The sequence below is a fragment of the Myotis lucifugus genome, unplaced genomic scaffold (assembly GCF_000147115.1).
Source record: "Myotis lucifugus unplaced genomic scaffold, Myoluc2.0 scaffold_1665, whole genome shotgun sequence".
NCBI classification, from domain to species: Eukaryota; Metazoa; Chordata; class Mammalia; order Chiroptera; family Vespertilionidae; genus Myotis; species Myotis lucifugus.
Genome location: NW_005872713.1, coordinates 5,120 through 29,262, shown reverse-complemented (window position 1 = coordinate 29,262; position 24,143 = coordinate 5,120). Strand labels below are relative to the sequence as shown.

Below are 24,143 nucleotides of genomic sequence, written 5' to 3'. Positions count from 1 at the left end.
GCCTCTAGTATATGTATAAATCTTTAACTCGCATTTTTAAAAAAATCAAATGTTTTTATTGATTTTAGAAAGAGAGGAAGGGAGAGAGATAGATAGAGAGAAACACTGATATGAGAGAGAAATATCCATGGCTGCCTCCTGCACACCTCTTACTGGGGATCGAGCTGGAAACCTGGGCATGTGCCCTGTCTGGGAATCAAACCAGTGACCTCTTGGTTCATGGGTTGATGTTCAACCACTGAGCCATACCAGCTGGGCTCACACACATTTTCATGATATATGTTGCCATGGATTCTTTTGGGAAAAGAATAAATAAAATTGTAATATAAACTTGTAAACAATCATTATTTCCTAGTGGTGCTGGCCAAATTTAGTCTTCCTTCTAGAAAGCTCTCCCCATCCCCTCCATGGATTGAGACTCTACTTCTCTCTCAGTCCCCAGGTCAAGCTCCCCCAGCTCAGGGAAACCTCCCCACTGCCCTGGACCTGAATGACAGAAGGGATAGAGGTGGAGGGGAGAGGTAGGGGTTGGCTCCCTTTCTCCTTCCATCACCAGTGCCTCCTCCCACAAGGACACTCACATGGCAGGCAGGGGAGCCTCCATCCCAGGCTACTGTGGGGGTGGTGATGGGGGTGGGGAGGGGGGAGTGGAGAGGGGCATAAATGTGAGGGAGTGGGTAGGGGCATAAAAAAAGAGGAAGAGTGGCCCAGGGTGGCTAGATTTTATTCTTCAGGACTCACCTTAGCCGCCCTACAGCCCCGCCTACCTCTGCCCCATCCAGCCACCCCTGACCTGCCAGCTGTCCCCTTCTCTCAACCTGGCCAGGGAGCCTGGCGGGACCTTGGTTGCTCCCCGCCCCCACCCCCCCAGCTTCCCTGCAGCAGTCCCTTCCAGCCCCAGCCTGAGTTTCCCAGCGGCGTGGCCACACCTCCCCAGGCCCCGCAAGGGTTAAGGCAGCAGAGAGGAGAGGTTTGGGCTGACGTTTAGCTCTGTCGCTGAAGGTGGTTCCCTCCGATGAGGATGGGAGAGCCTGGCGAGCTGAAACCGGAGCTCCCGCTCAGCTGGGACTTGGGGAGGTCCCTGTAAGAACCGCTGCCCACCGGCCCCCTCGGTCCCTCCCCTACAGTCACTCGGGGCACTGGCCACAGGAACGATGGAGCTGGGCTGGTGGACGCAGTTGGGGCTCACTTTCCTGCAGCTTTTACTCATCTCATCCTTGCCAAGAGGTACTGTGAGTAGCCGGCAGGACACCCCAGTTGGGAGGCATCTCCTTTCTGGGGTCTGTAGGGAGTGGGCCTGGGGAGCCCCAATAGTTGGTGCTGCGGGTGGGCTGTGGGGTCTTGGCTGGTGCGCCTGCCTCCTTCCCGAGAATGTGACTTGGTTTTGTCATCCCAACTTGTGGGACTGAAACTGCCTCACGAAGGGGTACCAGCTCCAGTTTTATCCATTTATTTTATTTTGTCTTAGTTTTTTATAGCATAAAATTACCTCCAGGAGTCTATCCAGCCTGAGTTACCCACTCTGACTCGCAAAAGCCAAGTTTCTCCTAGAAAGAGCCCCTCGGAGGCGAGTGGGAAGGAGAGAAATGAATCGGGAGCCGGGCTTGCCTCAAGGGCGTTCCTGCCGGTGGGTGTCTTGCTTGGTGAGATGTTACTGTTACATCCCTTCAGGACAGATCCCCGCCTGGGAGGTTTCCTCGCTTGGCATACGTATTTCCTTCCTGATAAGATTGAGAAGGATGAGGAAAAGGCTGAGGTTAAAAGTGCACGTTGTTTCTGGGGACACACAGTGTTTGTTTAGAAGGAGCTCTGGCTTCTCTGTGTGTTTTTTTTCATGTGTCATTTTCGGAGCCACAAACCCACGTCCAGTGGACTCCCGGGGCAAGTGCGGCTGAAACCAGACCCGGACCTTCTGGGAGCCTCTGAGGCTGGAGCAGAATCGAGGGACTGGCAGGCTTGTTCTGTGGCTGCTCGCTGGCAGGCAGGGAAAGGGGGCTTCTCAGGAGCATCTGTTCTTACAATGGATGGCTCTAGGGGTGAGGTGTCAGGAGGTAAGGCGAGACCTCTTGCGGTAAGGCAGGTGGAAATTCGCGGATGTGACAAAACAGGGCAGCTTTGCACGGGAGCAGGGAGTGTGTGAGCTTTGCTGCCCCCCCTTCTGTGCTGGTTACCTGTCACCTTCTGTGCTGGTTAGTTGTCACCTGTGCTGGTTACCTGTCACCTGGGCTGGTTACCTGTCACCTGGGCTCTACCCAAGAGCTGGGTGCTCCATTGCTGCAATTAGCTGGCAAGTGTCCCAAGAGTGAACAAAAAGTCAAGATTCATGACAAAAGCTGCACTTTGGTCAATGCTTTCCACCTCCCCATAGGCTGTCAGCCGCTGGTGAAATCTTGGTGATTTCCTCTCAAGCTGGACAGAGGGTTTCATTTGAATTTTTTCTCATCTGGAGTGAACGACCGCAGTGAAGAAAGAAGGGGGCGCGAGGGGCCGATAACCCAGACACTCGCCCTGCAGTAGGGTGACGGCTTCCCATGCAGACTGCTCCCTGCCCTACCTCTCCCTTTTAGAGCCTGACCTCCAGGCTTGGTGGCCCCCAGGCCAACTCCAGAGGAACCTGGTTCCTACTGGGAGCACCAGGGCTCGGATCAGCCCTCCTCCTGCTTCTCTCTCTCTCTCTCTCTCTCTCTCTCTCTCTCTCTCAATAATGTGGCAGGTGAGACATCTCAAACCCATAAAACTTTAAAAAAACAAACAAACCCAAAGCTCAGCTACCTTTTTTCTTGCCCAGGATCTGAAAAACCCATTTGTTCCCGACCCGAGAATCTCTTTTACTTTCTGCTGTGGAAACGCTTCAGGGAGGGTGCGTGGATTCCTGGCAGCCGAGCCGCGGGCTGAACCGCAGGGCAACTTCTCAGTGTCTAGCGAGGATAGCTCCGCTGGTGAGCCTTCACATTTAGAGGGCAGGCGGAGGGATGGCGAGGAGAAGGAAAATATTTCTTTAAGTAGTGAATGAGTCCCCTCCCTGCTGGAATCTAAATCTGGCCCCGGCAGGAGAAGCCTGGAAGCGTAGCTCCTCTAATTGCTTTTCTAAAATGAGTGCTTGATGAAACGCAAGCATCCACTGGATGGCTCAGGGGATGTGGTTGCTCATCGGCATGGGACACATGTTGGAGGACGAGAAGCCAAACATCAGGCCAAGCGATAACCCAACATAAATAGCATGTGAGGGAGAAACCCAACTCCACTGACTTCACCAAATAGCAGCAGCTCTGCCAGCAGGATTCTGCCCAAGAGGAAAAACTCATTTAAAATATGTGACTCTTGGGAATGAAACCTTAATATGGATAACTCCACGAGCGTTGCTTCCAACAGACATTAGCTGGTGGAGGGGACGAAGCGTAAAGGCAGCAGGGGAGGATGATTTGAAATACAGCTATTCAGTGGGCAGGAGAAGGAGCTGAGAGAGGGGATGTGGAAAGAAAGCAGGGGAAGGAGTGGCAAGAAAAATTAGATGTTGGTTTCTAATGGGATGTGTTAGCAAATTCCAAGGAGAGAGCTATGAAAATTGGGCCTTCTTGGCAGGGGTGGATTTTTGTGGGGACCATGGAGAGGGAGTTTCCCTGAGATATACTCCGAAAACTTCTGGCTTCTCCAACAGGAAAATAATTGAATGGTGGGATCATGGAGTTTGGGAGTTGGGAGTGACTTTAGAGATCATTTAGTTTGAGTACTTTGTTTTTTCTTTTTTAAAAAGTATTGTTAAATTTGATTTCAGAGAGGAAGGGAGAGGGAGAGAGAGATAGAAACATCAATGATGAGAGAGAATTATTGGTTGGCTGCCTCCTGCATGCCCCACACTGGGGATTGAACCCACAACCCAGGCATGTGTCCTGATCGGGAATTGAACCGTGACCTCCTGGTTCATAGGTCGACGCTCAACCACTGAGCCACGCCAGCTGGGCCTTTGTTGTTTTCTTAGAGAATTTTTATGAGTTTATTTTCAGATTCAGAGGACAATGAGATTAAGCACCTATAAGGGTTTATGATGTGCCCCATCCTTGAGCCAAATGCTTTACATGAAGTCATTCCCAGTCCACCCCACGGAGGTAGTGCTGTGATTCTCCCTGTCTCACAGATGAGATTCAGAGAGGTTTCATGACCTGCTCAAGGATACACAGGCACGGTTCCTCAAGAAGTTACACATTTGATCCAGCAGCTTCACTTCTGGGTATATACACAAAAGAAGCAGAAGCAGGGACTTGAACTGATGTTTGTACACCAGTGTCCACAGCAGCATTATTCCCAATAGCTAAAGGGTGACAATCCAAATGTCCATCCACAGGCAAACAAAACATGGCATATCCATGCAATGGAACATTATACAGTCCCCAAAACGGGTGAAATTCTGACACATGCTATGACGTGGATGAACCTTGAAGATATGCTAAGTGAAAAAAAGCCAGACACGAAAAGACAAAAACTGTACGATACCATTTATATGAGGTGCCTAGAGTGACCAGATTCATTGAGAGTAGGTAGAACAGTGGTTGCCAGGGGTCAGGGGAGGAGGGAATGAGGACTTACTATTTGATGGGCATAGAGTTTCTATACGGGATCATGAAAAAGTTCTTGAGATGGATAGTGGTGATGGTTGTGCAAGCCACTGAACTGCACACTTAAGAATGATTAAAAATATCAAGTGTGTTATTTATATCTTCCCACAAAAATAATATAAAGAGAACACACAGCAGATGAGTGGAGCCTGCAGTGATCCCCGACTGTCCTGAGCTCCAGCTCACCTGGTACCTGGCTGACTTTAGCTCACTCATCTAAAGGATCAGTTAACGATGCTGACTCCCATCTAACCTTAGCAAGGCTTCAGGACACACATGGGGGTGGGAGGGGAGAGTCCCGGGTAGCTCTGGTTTTGGTGACGCTGTTGCTCTGTCTTGGCTGGCTGTGTGGCAGAGAGATGCTGTAGAGCTGAAGGTCTGCTCACGGGCAGGGCAGCCTTCGGGCCAAGCAGTCTAAAGAAATATTGAGTAGGACACAGTGCTTACAAATGTTTGAACCTGAATGCTTTGAGGCAGGCTGGGTCCTCTCTATGGCTTGACACCCAAGCTTCTCAACCCATCTGTGTGTTACCTTCTAGTCCCTACTGACACTTGAGATTTTGACCTCCATTCCTGAGAGGTACAGGGCAGAAAGGAAGAGTGAAGGAGGGAAGGTGGAAAGCCAAGTGCTGAATGGGGAGAAATGCAAGTGAATCAAGCTCTTAAGGCAGTGATGGCGAACCTTTTGAGCTCGGCGTGTCAGCATTTTGAAAAACCCTAACTTAACTCTGGTGCCGTGTCACATATAGAAATTTTTTGATATTTGCAACCATAGTAAAACAAAGACTTATATTTTTGATATTTATTTTATATATTTAAATGCCATTTAACAAAGAAAAATCAACCAAAAAACGAGTGTCATAGGTTCACCATCACTGTCTTAAGGTTTGAGACCAGCTGACTGGTCTTTTAAAAGTAGGAATGCGAATATATTTTACATGTATGTGTTATGGGACATGATCTCACTTCTTTCTATGAGCTCTAACTCTTTAGTAAAATGTTTTACTCTCACGAATGCCCTTGGGAGTGAGCTTTTGGTGGAAACTGAGAACAGGGCTGGGCTTTATGTCTGGGTCTGTAAGTGACAGACAAAGCATGGGCATGGTTGCCTAGAAGCAGAGGTGACCTGGAGCATTTAGGTCCCTTGGAACTATCCAGAAGTCTCAAGAGGGCATTGGAGTGCCACTGGCATGGACTGCGGGTTTGACTGCAACTTACTTACATCTGGCTAGACAGAAATGGCTGAGATGATGACGTCTGGGGGACCGAATGACTGGCCTTAAGTCTGAAAATTATTTCCATCTGCCCCACTTGGGGCGGCCAATCCTGATGCAAGAAAAAACTTGTCTACCTGGCTCCCCTGAGACCAGTTCTTGAAGCTGCATTTGATTTGGGGGCGGGGGTGGGGGCGGGTACAAATCGGGAAAAGTTCCATTTCGGTGATAAATGAGGGACAGTTGTGCTCGTTCCCCCCCCCCACACACACACACACAGGGGAGGACCTGTCACCTTCACTCGGTGAATATTTGAAAGTCACAAGAGCCCAGCTCTCTCTCCTCTTACTTTATGTTAAAGGAGAGGGAAATGCAGTGTTTACAGTTTCTAGTTCCTGAATTCCAGGGCAGAGGACCCAGAGGTCAGCCAGAGCTTTGAAAGCTACCAGAGCAGTGGCAGAAAGTCTATCGGATTCCAAGCCTGGTTTATGTTTAAGGAATTCTGTTTGTCAGTCATCACATGTTCTAGGCCAAAGCATTAGGTTTCTAATGGAGAGGAAGAAGTGAAAGTGGAGGGAAAACCAAGCATCATACCCGTAAACAAAACCACCAAGGAAGGCAGAGTGTTGGCTGGAGATGTTTCACTCTCTTAACCTATGGGACTTACTACTGCTCCCCACTCAGCCCTACTCCTTCCATTTTTCCTGGTGGTAGTTATCAGCAAGACAGGTGCAGAGCCTATGTGGGTTGAGAGCAGAGTAGGAAGGGATAGGTAATATGTTGAGAGCAGAGTAGGAAGGGGTAGGTAGCAGGTTGGAAGTGAAGTAGGTGGTAGGTTGAGAGTGAAATAGGTTGGGGTTGCACATCAAATTCTTCACCCTTGATGATGGAAACATCAGTGATGGAAATCTCTTTGGAGGATGCTCCCATCCTATCTGACCTAAGGGGCCTGATCTGAAATAATGTATTGAGTTTGTGGTAAAAACAAGGCCACCTTCTTCTCTATGCTTTATATGTATTTATTTCATCCTCTCAACAAACCTAGGTAGTGGTGTTATGATCCCCAGTTCACACATGAAGAGCTTAAGCAAGGAGCAGTTCAGTACTTGCCCAGGTCACATACCTGAATGTCATGTCTTGAACCCAGATGGTCTGACTTCACAGTGTATGCCCTGAAACACTACACAACACTGCCACAGCAAGCAGTAGGTCCAACTAGCGTATTTCATCCAAATCATAAGAGACCACGACGTTAGTAAAGAAATCCAGTTATCCCTTGGACAGTCCAAGTGCTCAAAATGGCCCAAGTAAGGTCCTGGACTCACCGGAGGCAGAGTGGATGTGGGAGAAAGGACAGAGACATCAACACCCCAGGGTTACAGAGAAAGTATCCACTCATAGAACCCAAGAGGAGCCATTCCCTAAAGGAAACAGGGCTCGTAAGCAGATCAAAAATCCAACCAGTGTCTGGGCTAGCTGTCCCTAGCATCATGCATCTCTCTCTGATTAGATGTGGGAGGTGAGAATTTCTTTGTCCCATGGTCACCTTTTTTTTTTTTAAATATATTTTATTGATTTTTTACAGAGAGGAAGGGAGAGAGATAGAGAGTTAGAAACATCGATGAGAGAGAAACATCGGTCAGCCGCCTCCTGCACATCTCCTACTGGGGATGTGCCCGTAACCCAGGTACATGCCCTTGACCGGAATCGAACCCGGGACCTTTCAGTCCGCAGGCCGACGCTCTATCCACCGAGCCAAACCGGTTTCGGCCCATGGTCACCTTTTAAAATAAAAATCATGTGTCTATTTGCTGAGAGTCAGTATTAAGGATGAGACACATTTCCAGTCTGGCCCTGACACTCTGTAGCCCTTCTCCTTTATGGATTTATTCTGTCAAGGCCATCAATGTGCAAACGCTTAGGCTATGGAAAGGGAGGAGCAGGCCTGGCATCAGTAAACCGGAGCATTTTTTTTCTTTATTCTTTTTTCACATAGCACAGTTGATGAATATTACAGGGGATGGAGATGTGATCCCTTTCCATGAATACTAAGATGGGTTTATGGGTTTTAACCAGTTCATTTCAACTTCTACTAGACACTGATGTCTGGGGTATTATGTCACGTAGTTAAGAGAAGTGTCCCCCTTCCCCCCTTGGCTGAGCAGCAAATGAAGACACTATTCTCTCTCCCTCTGCCCCTGGGCATGGGAAAGCCTTTACTCCTGCAGTGTGGCATCTTCACCACCGCCCTCTCGGAGGTCCTGGCTGCCTCAGAGGGTTCAGTTAGTGGTTTGGCAGCAAGGATCTGTGCAAGCAGAAGTCTGGTCAGTTGGTTTGGTGATTGGAAAACCAGGGCTGTTGCCGCCAGAACAGAGTGAGGACCACATTCAGGCAATTTCAGTTTATGGGGAGATGCAGCATGTGTCCTCACAAGCTGAATTCATGACCCATTAAAGATTTCCAGCCAGTTTAATGGAAAACCACTGGATGGAACGGGGAGGGGGTATGTGGGCCCAGTTTACTTCAAATCAAATGAATTGTTTGAAGACTCCGAGGAGTTAAGATATCAATGTTTTTCAAACCCAGTTCCATGTCCATTTATTTCATAGGATTCCTTTTGGAGATGATCAGTTAATGCCCCATATCACGGGATCCCGCCTCAGGAGTCAACAGTGATGGTGGAGATCACCTGAGATGTTCTAGGACAAGTTGGCTGAGCTTAGCTTCTAGCTGGTAACATCTACTCCCATATTTTCCAACATACCCTGGGGTCACCTGGATGGAAGCAGAAGGAAGGGCTTGGCTGGTGTGAAGAATCGTTGTTGCGGGGCTCCTTGGTCTGGCTTTCTGCCTCCCAGTGGGTGGTTGACTGCCTGCTTCTAAATGGTGTTCGACCTCCGTTCTGTGCAAGGCTGACTCCTCTGGCCCACTCGCTGGTAGAACAGAACAAGTGAACATTCCTTTATGGAAATGAGATACAAACTGCAATAAACAAAAAAACTCAGCAGTAATAAACCCAATAGATTAGCTGGACTACAAAATAGAGACTCCAAAAGGCCACAGCAAGAGACATATTTCTAACATCGGTCTTTCTCACAAATAACCTTCTCTGGGAATCACGCATGGCTCACGAGTCCACATTCATGTATTTATTCAGCAAATGTTATCAGGCACCTACCAGGCACCAGGCCCGGCCCTAGGTGCTGGAGGTGCCATGAGGAGTAAGACAAAGTCCTTTTCCTTGAGGCACTGGCAGCCTGCTGAGAGAGCTTATGGTCCAGCCTGGTGTTGAAACCTACAATCTCGGGAGATACTCAGGGAAGAGAAGCAGAGAAACCCAGGGTTTTATGATGAAATGAGTCTGGGGGGTTATGGACAAAGTATATTACAGACCCCCACAAAGCCCTGTAATAAAGAAAGCTGTTATTAGCCTTTGACAAAGTTGTTTGGCCACAGAACCATTTTGCACATAATACCTTATACCAGTGATTTTCAACCAGTGTGCCTCAAGAATTTTAAAAACATGCAGTACCTGACTATTTAGTCAGGGGCACGGACCTCTTTTCTCCTGGATTATCAAGTAAAAAAATGACAACGGCCAACACAACAATAGCCATCGGGTGTGAATAAATCAAAATTATACAATTTTTGTCAAATCAGCAAACAATGCAATATATATGTTTTGGTGTGCTGCCGAATTTTGGCAATTATTTTGTGCGTGCCATGAGATGAAAAGGTTGAAAATTGCTGCGTTACACCAACCAGGGGAATTGGCGCTCCATGGAATGGAGTTTGGAAAACTCTGGTCTCTTGCCCATAATGAATAAAACATTGAAGAATATCTTGTTATTACAGAGGATAGGGTAAGAAGAGAATTTGAAAGTCTGCAAAGCATGGACTTCCCTTCAGACTTCTGCTGAGGGATGGGCAGGCAGTCTGGTGTCCTTGACATTTAACCCTTGTTGAGATGTTGGAAGAACCAAGGAGATGATCCACTCCATGTTTTGGTGAGAAAAGTCCTTTCCAGCATTGACCTGCATGTTTCACTGAGGAAACTCATTTCTTGTGTTAGAGTTGCTTAAAGTGATGTGGATGGTCTGGGATCATTGGATGTCCTGGGAATGATAAGAACTGTGACTGGACTTCCTGACTAGATTGTATCTTTGGTGACAGCCATACTGTCTCCTCTTTAAAAAATGAGAATATTTGAGCATTCTTCTAATCCCTGGGGACACAGTTCAAGGTCCAGTTCATCACCAGTTACTCTCTCCCCTCCCCTCCCCCTCCCCCTCCCCCTCTAACACACACACACACACACACACACACACACACACACACGCACACGCACACACATGCGCGCTTGCCGTTTGTTTCTAATCCCTTGTTATTAACCCCCATCTTGCCAGTTCTGGTATAGCCCAGTCACCATGACCTTGATTTGCACCACCCAGCAGTGGTCTGGGCTGTTTACACTGGGGCTGTATCCATGGTGACAGCATGTGAGTTTGAACTGCTCATCAACCCCTTGCTTGCTGTTTCTGGGGCTACTTTGTTCCTGCATTTGTTAAATATTTCTCTTGTTGTCATGCAACACGGCTTCTCCTTGGCCCCAGCATTGCTTGCCTCCTTCCTCTGCCCAGACTTGTTTCAGAGGAGGTGACTACAGTGGCAATGAGTGAGGAATAAAACTGGCTGTTTCCTTAAAGGTTATTCTGCCTCAGTAGACTTGAGTAACCCCTGAGATTCAGCCCTCACTTACCATCAAGACAGATGTCTCGATGTGGATGTGTTCAAGTTCAAATACACGTATACATAAAAGAATAAAAGTATAGATGTGGGTATGTATACATTTAGGTGTGCATGCATGTGTATGTCTATACATGGGATATAGAGTATTATATTTAAAAATATGGGCCAGGGTTTGAATCCTGGCTCTACCATTATGGCTGATTTTCTTGGGCAAGTTGCTAGACCTCTTCAATGTGACCTTACCACCTTCCACTCTGTAGACTGAGGATAACAGTGTCTTTAATACAGGTTTATTGCAGGTATGAAATGAGATCGTCTATTTAAAGGGAGTACTCAGGAAATTAAAGTCATCTACTCTGCTTTCTACTATGTTTCCCACTAGTACAAGTTTCATAAGGACTTGAAAAGGGAAAATACTGGGTGTTCTATAGATAGTAAAATGGAAGTTACATGGTCCTCTCAAGGCCCACTTCAGCTTCATCTATAGCCCTATTCCATTCATCTGTGACTCTGTCAGAAAAAAAAAGTCCCTAACGATTCACCGTACATTTATCTCTTTGAGACTTGTTTTTCCCCTTGGTTTTATTGTGCTGTGCCTTAGTTCCCTGTGTTTGAAGTAGGGCCACTGGTAGATTCTTGCAGGGGCTGAGGGCCTGGTGTCTCCAAGAGTAGGTGATTCTGGGTCAATGATGTTTCCTCCCAAACATGAGACGTTGCTTATGACCACCTGTTGTGATTCAAGGGTGAAGCCAGCCAGGAATCCTCAGGCAAGAAGTCCCCCTTCTTCTTGTTCTAGCGTGCAGAGCTGGAGGAGGTAACTATAATGAGGGCTAGCCTGTGTGAAGCTGCTGCCAGCTCAGGGCTTAGTGAGCCATCGAACATACCATTATAAATGCATCACCCGCTCAGCATCTCTCCACACTTTACATCTGCTGTTGGCCAGCTGCCTCTGGTAGAAGGAGAATCTGGCCTCTGCCTGGCATCAGGGAACCCAGATGTGAAGACAATGACACTTAGTCTGGGAGCTCTTGGCAAAGAGGTAAATGTGGAAGATTGACCAAGACCCCCGTGTAGCCCTGACACGCTGACTCAGAAAGAAGGTGTTAAAAAGTGTGGAAGATTGGGGAGCAGGCATGATTGTTTGTAAAGTTCTTGGATTGGGGGAAATCCAGATTACATTTTGAGGGTATAGCTTAAGTTTTTTGTTTCCAACTTAGCTATTCTAATGCATTGGTTGTTATAATATTTGCTGAGTTCTGTGGCCAAGTGCTTTTCAATGTAATATTAAAGTCTCTTTTTAGTAGCCAATGCTAATAAAAAACATAAGATCTACTGAGCTCATATTACAACCTTTGAAATAACCCAGAAGCAGCTGTCCTTCAAGGATTAACACAGTTGTTGAAGAAAATGGCAAATGGGGACTCTTCTAAGACTCTAGAGTTTGGGTTTTGTTCCCTTTGGCTGTGGATGTGTGATTTCTATTTCTAACAGAGAAGCAGCAGGGTTGAGGTATGTCCTACTTAAATAGGCATTTAAAAAGAGGGTAGTGAAAAAATGAGACTAGGAAATCTGGAAGCAAGGGGGAGTAACCCAGAAAGCCATGACCAAAGCATAGCATGTGCAGACTGTTTGAAAATGCCACGTGTGTGGGGGCCTCCAGAGGAGACAGTATTACTCACCCTCTTACTCTCTTCACTCCCTTCGCCATTGGTGTCTTCACCAAACGTGATGGTGTTTTATTCTGTAGAGAATAATGGTAATGTCTTGAAAAATATGCAGTTTTTCTTCCAAAGCCCTTTATGGTCATTGTCTTCTTCATCTACAGGAACATCAACAACTCCATCAATCTATGTCCATCCTCCTGAGATGTGGAGAAAATGCTGCACCAAGGTGTCTTGTCCACGATTGTTCAGCAGCATAAGCGAGGGGCAGATTCAGGATTAAAAGTTGGGTGGCTTGTGTCCACTTCACCAGTATTGCATTCTTTTTTAAAAAATATATATTTTATTGATATTTTACAGAGAGGAAGAGAGAAGGTTAGAGAGTTAGAAACATCGATGAGAGAGAAACATCGATCAGCTGCCCCCTGCACAGTCCCCACCGGGGATGTGCCCGCAACCAAGGCACATGCCCCTGACCGGAATCGAACCTGGGACCCCTCAGTCCGCAGGCCGACGCTCTATCCACTGAGCCAAACCGGTCAGGGCCCAGTATTGCATTCTTAATCTGCATAGTCAGAGGGGTGAACTCTGTAGAACCCAGGTAGTGTGTTGGAAGGAATAAGACTTTGGTCTCAGAAAGAGCTAGATTCTGATCTTTCTTCTTTCACCTGAATGCTGGGCCACCTGGAGCAATTTATTTACCCCCTCCCCTCCTGCTCTGTTCCTCAGTTTCTTCATCTTTTCAATGAAAAAAGTAACCCTTTGAAGGGTGACTGTGAGGATTCAGTGAGCTGGTATATGCTCATTGGGGGCTCAGATAAATTCCCTGTGGATGCTGAGACCCAGGGAGTAGAGGAGGATGAATGAAGAGCCACGGTGTAGAGCAGTGTGCTTAGTAAAGGATGAGGAGGGAAAGGAAGCGTCAAACTGATTTTTGCCCCTCCCCTCCCCAATGTCTAAGAGCCTACAAACCAGATTTCTAAGGAATCCACTGAAAGTTTTCTTACTCCTGATTCCCAAGGGAGGGTGATAAAGGCATTGACTCTGCAGCTATCATTATCTCGTTAGCAAGAGGAGCTTTGAAAGGGGAAGACCGAGGTCACTGAGACTGGGAATCCAGCCAGGCTGTGACGGAGGGTCACTGGCGATGGCATGGTTCTCAAAGGCTCAGGAGGAAATAGGAAATCACCAATGGCCCCAGTAATGATTTTGTCGCCCCTGTCTGCCAATCATTCCTGCTCCGGATTTGCCTGTCTGTCATTGGCCCTGTGGAGTGGGCTGGTAGTCAGGAATGTGTGCTGGTTGGCCATCAGTTGGGAAGTTCAGATTGCACAGAGTGGGTGAGGACTGAGTGGGGATCAGTGAGGGGCCCAAGCTGCCCAGGTGCCTATCTCTCTGATTCATAATGTCATTTTTCCCCCTCTCACATTAGTCTCATTTATAAGATGGCAGGACAGTAAACAGCTCAGTAGGGATTTTAATTAAGTATGGTTAGATGAGATGCTATAGGGTTTTTGGTGGATGCAAAGGCAGATTTCTAACATCCAGCATGAGCGGACACACGATAAAAGTACTTTTCTTTGGGGTGATCTTGCCTGGGCCTTTAATCGGGCCACTGATGTTTCAGGCATGTGTGGAACAGGCTGACCTTTGTTTTCATAAAGAATCCTCTGAGTTTTTCAGATCGGCCTTCACAGTCATCCTGTCAGCATATTGCCTGAAAATCTAGTGTTGAAAACGTGGCTCTCAGAGACTGAGCTAAGGGGACACAGTTGCTCCCCCTACCATTCTGTGGCGTTAATCCCCTGCTGTTTGGGGGATTAAGTGTTCCCCCATGTTGTCAGCAATAGACATGGTTGAGCATTGGATAGCTTTGCAGCAAACCATCAGGCAGATGAGGGGCTGTGCTGAGTCATGATGATGGTGATGACAGCCGACCCATTCATTCATTCATTCATTTGTTCTCCACCAGCTGAACATGGGCCAGCTGGTCAGAAATGTGTGCTGGTTAGACATCAGTTAGGAAGTTCAGATTGTCGTCATTGCCTTGGCATCCCCAGTCCTAAAACAGGACTGAGAGGTTAAGGATCTTGCATTTTCTAAAGTGAATTCTGGAATATCCAGAGCTGGACCATCATGACTGGACTCCCCATTCTGGATAGGAGACGGGAGGATGGCTGTCCCGAGCGTGGCTGTGGGGAGAAGGGCTTGAGCAAAGCTTAGGATGTCCAAGCACTTTGCAACTCTCTTGGTATTTGCTCACCCTGATTGTAAAAAGGAGGGAGGGGAGCACTTGCACACATAGGATAATGATGCAGCAATTTAAAATCAACCACTGTGCTGCGAGAATTCTTAAAACATGCAATGCCTGTCTATTTAGTCAGGGGCACTGACCTCTTTTCCCTGAGGTTATCAAATTTTAAAAAATGACATCAGCCAACACAACAATAGCCATTTGGTGTGAATCAAAATTATACCTACTTTTTGCCAGATCGGCAAAAATATATTTTTTGTTGTGCTGCAGAATTTTAGTAGTCAGTTTATGTGTGCCATTGGATAAAAAAGGTTGAAAATTGTTGAAAAAAATCAATTTTTAAATAAAAATACTGTTCCCAGTTTTGAGAGGTGAGAAGACCATGTGTATACATTTGTCAGTATCTACCTCTGGATATATATGTGCTTATTGACAGAAGACAATTTGAAGGATTGACAACAAAATATTAAGGATACTTCTGAAGACTTTTTATTTCTTATGATTTTATTTTTTTGAAGCTTTCACAAGAGATCTTTTATATTGAAACATGTTGAGTTTTATAAAGAAAAAATATTTGATCCAGTGGAAGAATTAGGGATGACCCCCTGTGTCTGGTGCCCGGAACTCTGTAAGCTGGATTTTACTGTGCGATTATGGGCATGTGCTTGACCTTTCAGTGCCTTGGTCTATCCCAGGGCAGTGCTCCATGAGTTATTTTTGCTTTAGTTGCTTACAGTAGCACCCCCTTATCTGTGGTTACACATTCTGCAGTTCTAATTACCGGGTCAACTGTGGTTCAAAAATATTATATGGGAAATTCCAGAAATAAACAATTTTATAAGTTTTACATTGTGCACCCTTCTGAACAGCGTGATGAAATCTCGTGCTGTCCAGCTGTGTCCCGCTCCTGATGTGAGTCATCGCTTTGTCTAGGGTCTCCACTACACTACCCCCCATTAGTCACTTTTACTTAGTAGCCCTCTTGGTTATCAGATTCGCTTGCTGTCACAGCGCTTCTGTCCACGAAACCCTTATTTTACTCAATAATGGCACAAAAGTGTGAGAGTAGTGATGCTGGCAATTCAGATATGCCACAGAGAAGCCATGAAGTGCTTCCTGGAAGTGAAAAGGTTTGTCTGCGTAGGAAAAAGCATAGTATACCTAGGGTTTGGTACTGTCTGTGGTTCCAGGTATCCATTGGGGGCCTCAGAACATATCCCCTGTGGATAAGGAGGGATTACTCTATTTCCTGGGAAGCAATGATGGATAAAATTTATTTGCAGTTTTTATAAGACGTTGTTGTTAAGTATGGAAGACAAATTAAGTTCGCTCAATCCGTTAGGGGTGAAGCTGGAGGTTGTCCTGGCCTGTTCCCCCTAAGCAGCCACATCCTCTCTAGGCCTGGGATTCTGTGGGCCTGCCTTCCCCCTAGAATCAATTCTCTAAAAAAAGCTCCTTTGGCATTAATCTTTGCTTCTTCTTTACATAGCCCTTTTCCTCACTGGTAAAGCAAAGAGGTAGGCTAGATGTTTATTTTTGTTTGTTTGTTTGTTTTAAATATATTTTTATTGATTTCAGAGAAGAAGGGAGAGGGAGATACAGAAACATCAATGATGAGAGAGAATCATAGATCGGCTGCCTCCTGCATCCGCTGGGGGTCGAGCCCACAACCTGGGCATGTGCCTTGACCAGGAATGGAACCGTGACCTCCTGGTTCATAGGTCAATGCTCATCTGCTGAGCCACAACCGGGCGGGCTGGATTAGATGTTTTTAAGAAAAAAAAAATGTATTACCTACTTCACCAGGTCATTTTGAAGATTAAGTTGTATCAATAATATAAAAGCACCTTAGCTAAATAAATGCTAAAGTGCTTTAGCATACATATATGAAAACCTTCAGTAGCTTAGTGCTATTGGTGTTTCTCTAAATCCTTGTTTCTGGACCTGGCCTTTAGCACCATGTTGAAATTCGTGACATTTGTAGAGCTAACGCCAAATGACCAGTGAGCCTTTTCTGCAAATGTTGTAATAAGTGGAGAAAAAAAATCCAGGAAATGGCTCTTGTCTGCTTCTTGTGTTTTGAAGTCTCTTCAGCTGGTCAGCAGTAAATATTTCTCATAGACTATTTCACTTATGTGATTATTTCTTACTCATATTATGGGGGCATTTTCCTGTCTCAGTGGGGAGGAAGAGAGGGGTGGATTTACCAGACCAGAAAGAGCCATTAAAACCATCGCCTCCAGTAGTGACAGAATCACAGTGATCGATGTCATTCACTCCCAAATGCCAGTGTGAGGATCTTGGCTCGTCCACCAATGTTTGTGGATAAAAAAGAAAATAACGTTTTATGCAAGTAGTTCCTTTCTATGATGCTAGAATGTTCTTATGAGGCTGTGCGTAGATGGCGATACTTTCTCTAAATGGCCCTAGTTGGCAATTAAGAATGACCAACTGTGTCAGACTTCCAAGTTTAGCGGCAGAAAATAGAAAACTGAACCATGAATTCCAGGAGGTTAGACGCCACCACAGATGCTAAGGTGGGTTTAAGTAGGGTCTACAGAGCATGTTGGGGATTCCTGCCAGAGGGTTTTAGGAACGGCTTCAAAGGGAAGCCAGATTCACTTTCTTCCTCAAATATCTGACCTATTTCTGCTTCAGTCGTCATCTTTGTGCAACATTTTGAGAAATGGAGAATGGGAGAAAGACAAGCATCAAAGCGAAGTCTGTTTCTTAGTCTGGGCAACCTCCACCTGATTCCTCTTATAGATTTTGCCAGGTGGTCTTTCTTTTTCATTTACTTAAGGTGTGTGTATTTTTTAAGAAAGAAATACATAAATGCTACCCAGAAAGGAATACATTCTTTTTTTTTCTCAAGGGAAAGAATGCTCAGTTGAATTTAGGGACTGAATAAAGTTCTGCCAATGAGTTCACCCTTGGAAAACATTGAAATTCTCCCAAACATACTAATTAAGGTGCTTTTTGTCTTCTCTGTTGGTTTTCCCTTTGAAGATACCATAAAAGTTGCATGCTGCGAGAGGGAGGAGCCAGGTTTGGAGGAAATGAATGACATGGTCTCTACTTGGCCATCAGCCTTGCACTTGAATGGCCTAATCTAGAGACTGGTCTCCAAACTTTTTTGATGGCCTGAATGCCTGGGCTGTGCTGGGCAGCTGTGCCGTTGAATGGTCCTGGAGTTGTGCACTGCACCACCTGTGTAACTGTACGCCGTGGCCTGATGCACCCCAGCAAAAATAGAAATGAGCGTAGGCACTCAAGAGGTGTATATTTGCTTGTAAATTATATATGTGTATGTGTCATCCACTTTGATTATATATGGATAAAACATGATTTCTTACTTTATTAAAAATGAAAATGAATAGCAGTTCTCACAAATCACATCTATGCACAACGGATGGTTTTGAACACCCTTTGAGGTAAGCCACCCACTTGGGAGATGTTGGCCTGGAAGAATGCATAGGGTCCTCTCTATCATTCAGGCAGGGCAATACATTTGTAGGGCAGGGTTGCTTTTTAGCAGTAGAGTACTTATGGGTCTTACTCCTTCCTGCCAGGACCTTTGTCCTTACCTGCTGGTTTCTATTTCAGAGTACACAGTCATTAATGAAGCCTGCCCCGGAGCCGAGTGGAATATCATGTGTCGCGAGTGCTGTGAATATGATCAGATTGAATGTGTCTGCCCTGGAAAGAAGGAAGTTGTGGGTTATACCATCCCTTGCTGCAGGAATGAGGACAATGAGTGTGACTCCTGCCTGATTCACCCAGGTGAGTGTGGAACGGGAGACCTGAGGTTGCCTTGCGTTTTCTGAGGTCATGAATGGGAACAGGCTGAACACTTGCCCTGATGGGAAGCCATCAGGAGGCTATGAGGCCATGCCTATTAAGAATGGCATAATTCAGCTCATTCTAACTGGAGGAACTGGAGGAGTTCAGTGTTTTCAGTGTTAAACTCATAAAACTGTGAATTTATATACTCATTCATTGATTTAACAAACAAACTGATATCAAACTATACTATAAGGCCATAGTAATCAAAACAGCATGGTACTGGCATAAAAACAGACATATTGATCAATGGATAAGAATAGAGAGCCCAAGAATAAACCCACGCCTTTATGGCCAATCAATATTTGTCAAAGGAGGCAAGAACATACAATGGGGTAAAGACAGTCTATTCAGTGAATGGTGTTTGGAAAACTGGACAGATAGATGCAAAAAAATGAAACTAGACCACCTCCTTACACCATACACAAGAATAAGCACAAAATAGATTAAAGATTTAAATGTAAGAGTCAAAAACATAAAAATCCTAGGAGAAAACATAGGCAGTAAAACTCAGACATTTCTTGTAGCAATATTTTTTTCTGATACATCTCCTAAGGCAAGGGAAATAAAAGGGAAAATAAACAAATGGGACTACATCAAACTAAAAAGTTTTGCACAGCAAAGAAAACCATCAATAAAATGAAAAGACAGCCCACTGAATGGGAGAACCTATTTGCCAATGACATAGCTGATAAGGGGTTAATATCCAAAATTTATAAAGAATTCAAATAATACCAAAAAACCAAACAACTCAATTAAAATAATGGGCAAAGGCCAAGAGACTTATGAAAAGATGCTCAATGTCACTCATAATCAGAGAAATGCAAATTAAAGCCACAATAAGTTATCACCTTACACATGTCAGAATGGCTATCATCAATATGTCAACAAACAACAAATGTTAGCAAGGATGTGGCGAAAAGGGAGCCCTCATTCTGTTGGTGGGAATGCACCTTGGTGCAGCCACTGTGGAAAACAGTATGGAGTTTCCTCAAAAAATTAAAAATGGAACTCCCTTATGGCCCAGCAATTCCACTTCTGAGAATTTATCCGAAGAAACCCACAACACTAATTCGAAAGAATATACGTACCCCTGTGTTCATTGCAGCGTTATTTACAATAGCCAAGATTTGGGAGCAGCCTAAGTGCTCCTCAGTAGATGAGTGGATAAAAAAGCTGTGGTACATTTACACAATGGAATACCACTTGGCTGTAAAAAAGAAGGAAATTTTACCTTTTGTAACAGCATGGATAGACCTGGGGAGTATTACGCTAAGTGAAATAAGTAAATCAGAGAAAGACAAATACCATAAGATTTCACTTGTATGTAGAATCGAATGAACAAAATAAATAAACAAATGAAATAGAAACAGACTCAGAGATACATGGAACAGACTCACAGCTGTTAGAGGGGAGGAGGGGTTGGGGGCTTGGTGAAAAAGATGAAGGGATTAGCAAAATCAAACAAACACAAAAAACTGATAGACACAGACAACAGAAGGGTGATTACAAGAGGAAAAGGGAGTTGGAGAAGGTAAAAGAAGGTAAGTGGGGATAAATGGTGATGGAAGGAGACTTGACTTTGGATGGTGAACACCCAATACAATATACAGATGATGTATTATAGAATCGTACACTTGAAATCTGCATTATTTTATTAACCAATGTCACCCCAATAAATTCAATAACAATAAAACAAAATACAAAACACACTAAGCAGCTCCTATGTATCATGTCAGGCATTGGGAATACAATGATTTTTTTTAAAGTCACATTTCCTGCATTCCCAGGGCTTGCAGCCTGGTGGGAGAGATGGAGAGGGAAATAGGCAACTATAATTAAGCATGATAAGTGCTGTGACAGAGAAGCACAAGGTACCATGGGAGCACAGAAGGGGATGGGGTCAGTGGAGGGAAAGTCAGTGGAGACGTATTAAAGGAGGTGACGTGTGTTCTGAAGATGGCAGCAGCCAACTGCCAAGGGTGAAGGGATTCTGATAGAGAGGTCAACCTGTGGGGACAGCATGTGCTAAGGCCCTGTGGCAAGAGAAAGCATAGGATTTAGGATTCTGCAAGTAGCTCAGTCTGGCAGGAGGGAGGAGTGTGTGTGTGTGTGTGTGTGTGTGTGTGTGTGTGTGTGTGTGTGAGATTATGAACTCAGGCATTTTGATTTATTTATGTGCTTTAATTGTTTAAGTCATTACCCATGTTTATGCACACATCACCCCATTGGAGGACCCTGGAGGCCCTTCTTGTCCCCCTGTGTTCTTCCGACATGGCCACACTAGGGTTTGAAGGCTTCCTTGGCTTCTCACATGGCAAGATGTGTCATGCTCTTCTTGTGCATTTTCTGCCCCAGATCTGCAGTTGGTTGGCTGTGTCTTCAGGGAATACTGGTCTGAGAATACAAGCACCTGAGGTGTTCCTATTGGACTGTCATTGTTCCAGGTTCCTTTGTTTTGTCTTCTTTTTAGTGAACGGAGCTAGGGAGTATGTATTATTTTTAAATGAATTTATGTTGATATTCAAATAAGGTTCACTTAACTTCTTTGATTTTATATTTGTATCTCTTTTGTCCCATGGTGAACATCCTATTTTCTAATAATACTAACCTAATCACTTATATTCTTTATCTTCTGTTAGAACATAATAGAATTGTATAAAATAACAATACTATTAGTACTAACAATAAGACCACTGATTGAAGTTACGCTTTCTTTGTGGTTATTATTGACCTTAGAATATATCCCACTAAGTGTATACAGTCAAAGTATTGCGTTTTAAAGCCAATCGATGTACAGGCATACCTTGTTTTACTGAATTTTGCTTAATTGCGCTTCATAAATGTTGCATTTTTTTTTTTTTTTACAAATTGAAGGCAAACTTCCCACCAGCAAAAGCTTACGACTCACTTGATGGAGGTGGTCTGGAATCACACCTGCAGTATATCCGAGATGTGCCTGTACTTCTTTTCTCTGTAACATATGCCACCTGTGTGATATACAGATAGGCTTTTTATTTCCATCCGTTTTCCATATTTTACAATACAAGCAAATATATACACACATATACATCTTTTCCCTTCTTGCACGAAAGTTACCATACTTTATCCTTGCTTTTTGCTCTTAACAATGCATGCTGGAGATCACTCACTGACAGTATGAAGCCGCCATCTTCATTTCTTTTTGCAGTTACTTATAACTGTGTTGTGTGATTACCATAGTTTATGAGTATTTGGGCTGCTTCCAGCTTTGTGCTAATATAAACAATGCTATAGTGAATAGCCCAAGGCATACATCATTTAGTATTTTTGCAGTGTATCTTTGGGGTACATTCCTAGGAGAGGGGTTGCAGGTCAAAGAGAGGTGCACCTGTTCATTTTGCCAGCCTTTGCTAAATTTTCCTCCGTGCCTTTCGCACTCACAGTGGCTGTGTATGAGGGGACTGTTTTCTCAAAGCCTTGCAACAGAACATGTCATTTGGGATTGTTGCCAGTTTCCTGCATGAGAAATGAGATCTCAATGTGGTTTTAGAAAGTTCTATCATGGATGACAACAATCTTCTCTGTGCTGGTGGCAGGGGTGGCAGGAGGGTCAAGGTCCAGGGGCATGGTGGCAGGATGTGAGCTGTGACTTCCAGAATGTCGAGCAGCACCAGGACCCTCACCCGACCAAGTTTGCGAGGTGTTTGTGTGCGGTTCTAGGCTGTGTAGCTCTGAACTCAGGCCTCTGGCCCTTCTAGCAATTCTGTGAGTTCCTTGGTGTCTTTTTTAATAGCGCCTCATTCTTTTTCATCACCAGGCTGGTTTTTGTGGCTTGCACATAATGGCCTGGGTGTTACTGTGCCAAGAAAGTGTTGGCAGGATCGTTGAGGTTATACTCTGAGTCCATTTGCCTCCTCAGTGGCACACGGGTAAGGGAAGCAAAGATGGGAAGTGGCACACGGGTGAAGATGGCCTGTAGGAGGCACAGTGACCCCCCTAGGACCCAGTTATGGGCCACATGAATTTGAGGCATCAGAAGCAACTCTTCTCTGGTGGGAGAAGGGACCAGGAGAGGGAAGTAGAATCAGGCTGGTATGCGAAGAGAGGGTTGCTAGTCTCTCTCCTACAGGAACCACCATATACACACTGCAAATATATACACCGTAACCCAACAAAGCCAAATTTCAGCCAAAAGCAAAAGAGTATGCTGTCAGCTCAAGGAGACCCCGGTTATCTCAAACAGCTCAGAAGCCTGTATTGGCAGTTCACCCATCCATCCATCCATCCATCCATCATCCATTCACTCAAATAATATTTATTTAATACTTCCTATGTGGCAGATACTGGAGTAGGTTCTAAGGATAAAATGTGGCTGAGCTAGAACTTAGCTGTCTGCCCTGAGTGAGACTGAACGAGCTCTACCTTCCCTCATCACCCTCCACGGCTCAAGAGACCATGTTTTAAAAATGATCCGAGCCCTGGCCGGGTAGCTCAGTTGGATAGAGCATTATCCCAATATGCCAAGGTTGTGGGTTGATCCCTGGTTAGGACACTTACGAGAATCAACCAATGAATGCATGAATAAGTGGGACCACAAAAATTGATGTTTTTCTCATTCTCTTCCTTCCTCTCTCAAATCAATCAATAAATCTTTTCACTGACCCTTGCCTGGGAACAGCTTATGCCTCTCTGGTGTAGCCTGCTGGTGGGGGGCAGCCTGACACCTTCCCGGATGAGCCCACTGTTAGACATTAAGGTTGTTTCCAAAGGCATGCTTGGGTGATAGAAGTATATGACATAGAAGGACCTTCAAAGAAATGGGATGATGCCTTCTTTTATTAAGTGAAACAGTAAGTTACAGAACCAGAATGTACAGTATATAGTGTAAGCCTAATTGACAAAAATGCGTTTGTATAGATGGATATAAAGAATGTGACCGGTTTGCCCTGGATGATGATATTCTAGGTGGTTTTGCTGCAGGTTATTTCATGTTATTTCAGCACCCTCCTCGGTCTGAATGCCGGTGACTCTAGCATGTCCTGGGAGCCAGCATTTCCCTGAAGGCTTCGGCGCCTGTCTCGGTCCAGGTGCCCTTCCTTGAGACAAGGCCCTGAGAAGGTGCCCGGTTTCTCCCATGCAGCCGATCATGCATCAGGTGCTGACTCCAACACCCTCTTTGTTCAAATGTTTCAGGTTGCACCATCTTTGAAAACTGCAAGACCTGCCGAAACGGCTCATGGGGAGGCACACTGGACGACTTCTACGTGAAAGGCTTCTACTGTGCGGAGTGCCGGGCGGGCTGGTACGGAGGAGACTGCATGCGTGAGTAGACCCCTGAGGCAGCTCCGTCTCTAGCGCCCACTGATTTAATGTCTCCACTGGCCGCGGACTATGGTTTCTCTTGCTGGAATCTGAGTTCTGGCAAGCTTGCGGCCAGAGAGCTTTCTAGATAAGGCTATAAAAAAAACAAACACGCGCATTTCCATCTGCTGGTTGTGGACTGTGGACATCTGTTTGGAATTGGCCACGGGAGGTTCCTATCTGCTCTTAAATCTTCCCCTTTCTGCTGAACAAAGCCAAGGCGCTCTGCATGGCCTCCTGGCCATTCCTGAAGCGGCTCCACATTAGCATCTGTCAGATAACAGTGACTACAGCATCGAAATGCTCAGTCTGTAATGCATTTTAAATGTGAATTTCTATTGGTACATTTTTTGAATCCTGCTTTTAAATCCTGAGACCCATGTCAAATTGTCAGCATGCCCCTTGTCCTGGGAAAGAGATTTTTTTTCTGGGTTCTACTGGAACTCCAGGAATTACTTAGTCTTTA

The 24,143-nt window shown here is 45.3% G+C and overlaps 1 protein-coding gene across 1 annotated transcript; it reads left to right on the top strand.

Moving 5' to 3' along the window:
• Nucleotides 1-996: 996 nt before the first annotated feature.
• LOC102429387 (inactive serine protease PAMR1-like) lies at nt 997-23,638 on the top strand (the record flags this gene model as incomplete). The annotated part of the gene is made up of 3 exons (XM_006108016.3): nt 997-1,227; nt 18,098-18,274; nt 23,510-23,638. Coding segments are annotated over exons 1-3 (379 nt in total), but the record flags the coding sequence as incomplete, so codon positions are not given.
• Between the last annotated feature and the right edge of the window lie 505 nt (nt 23,639-24,143).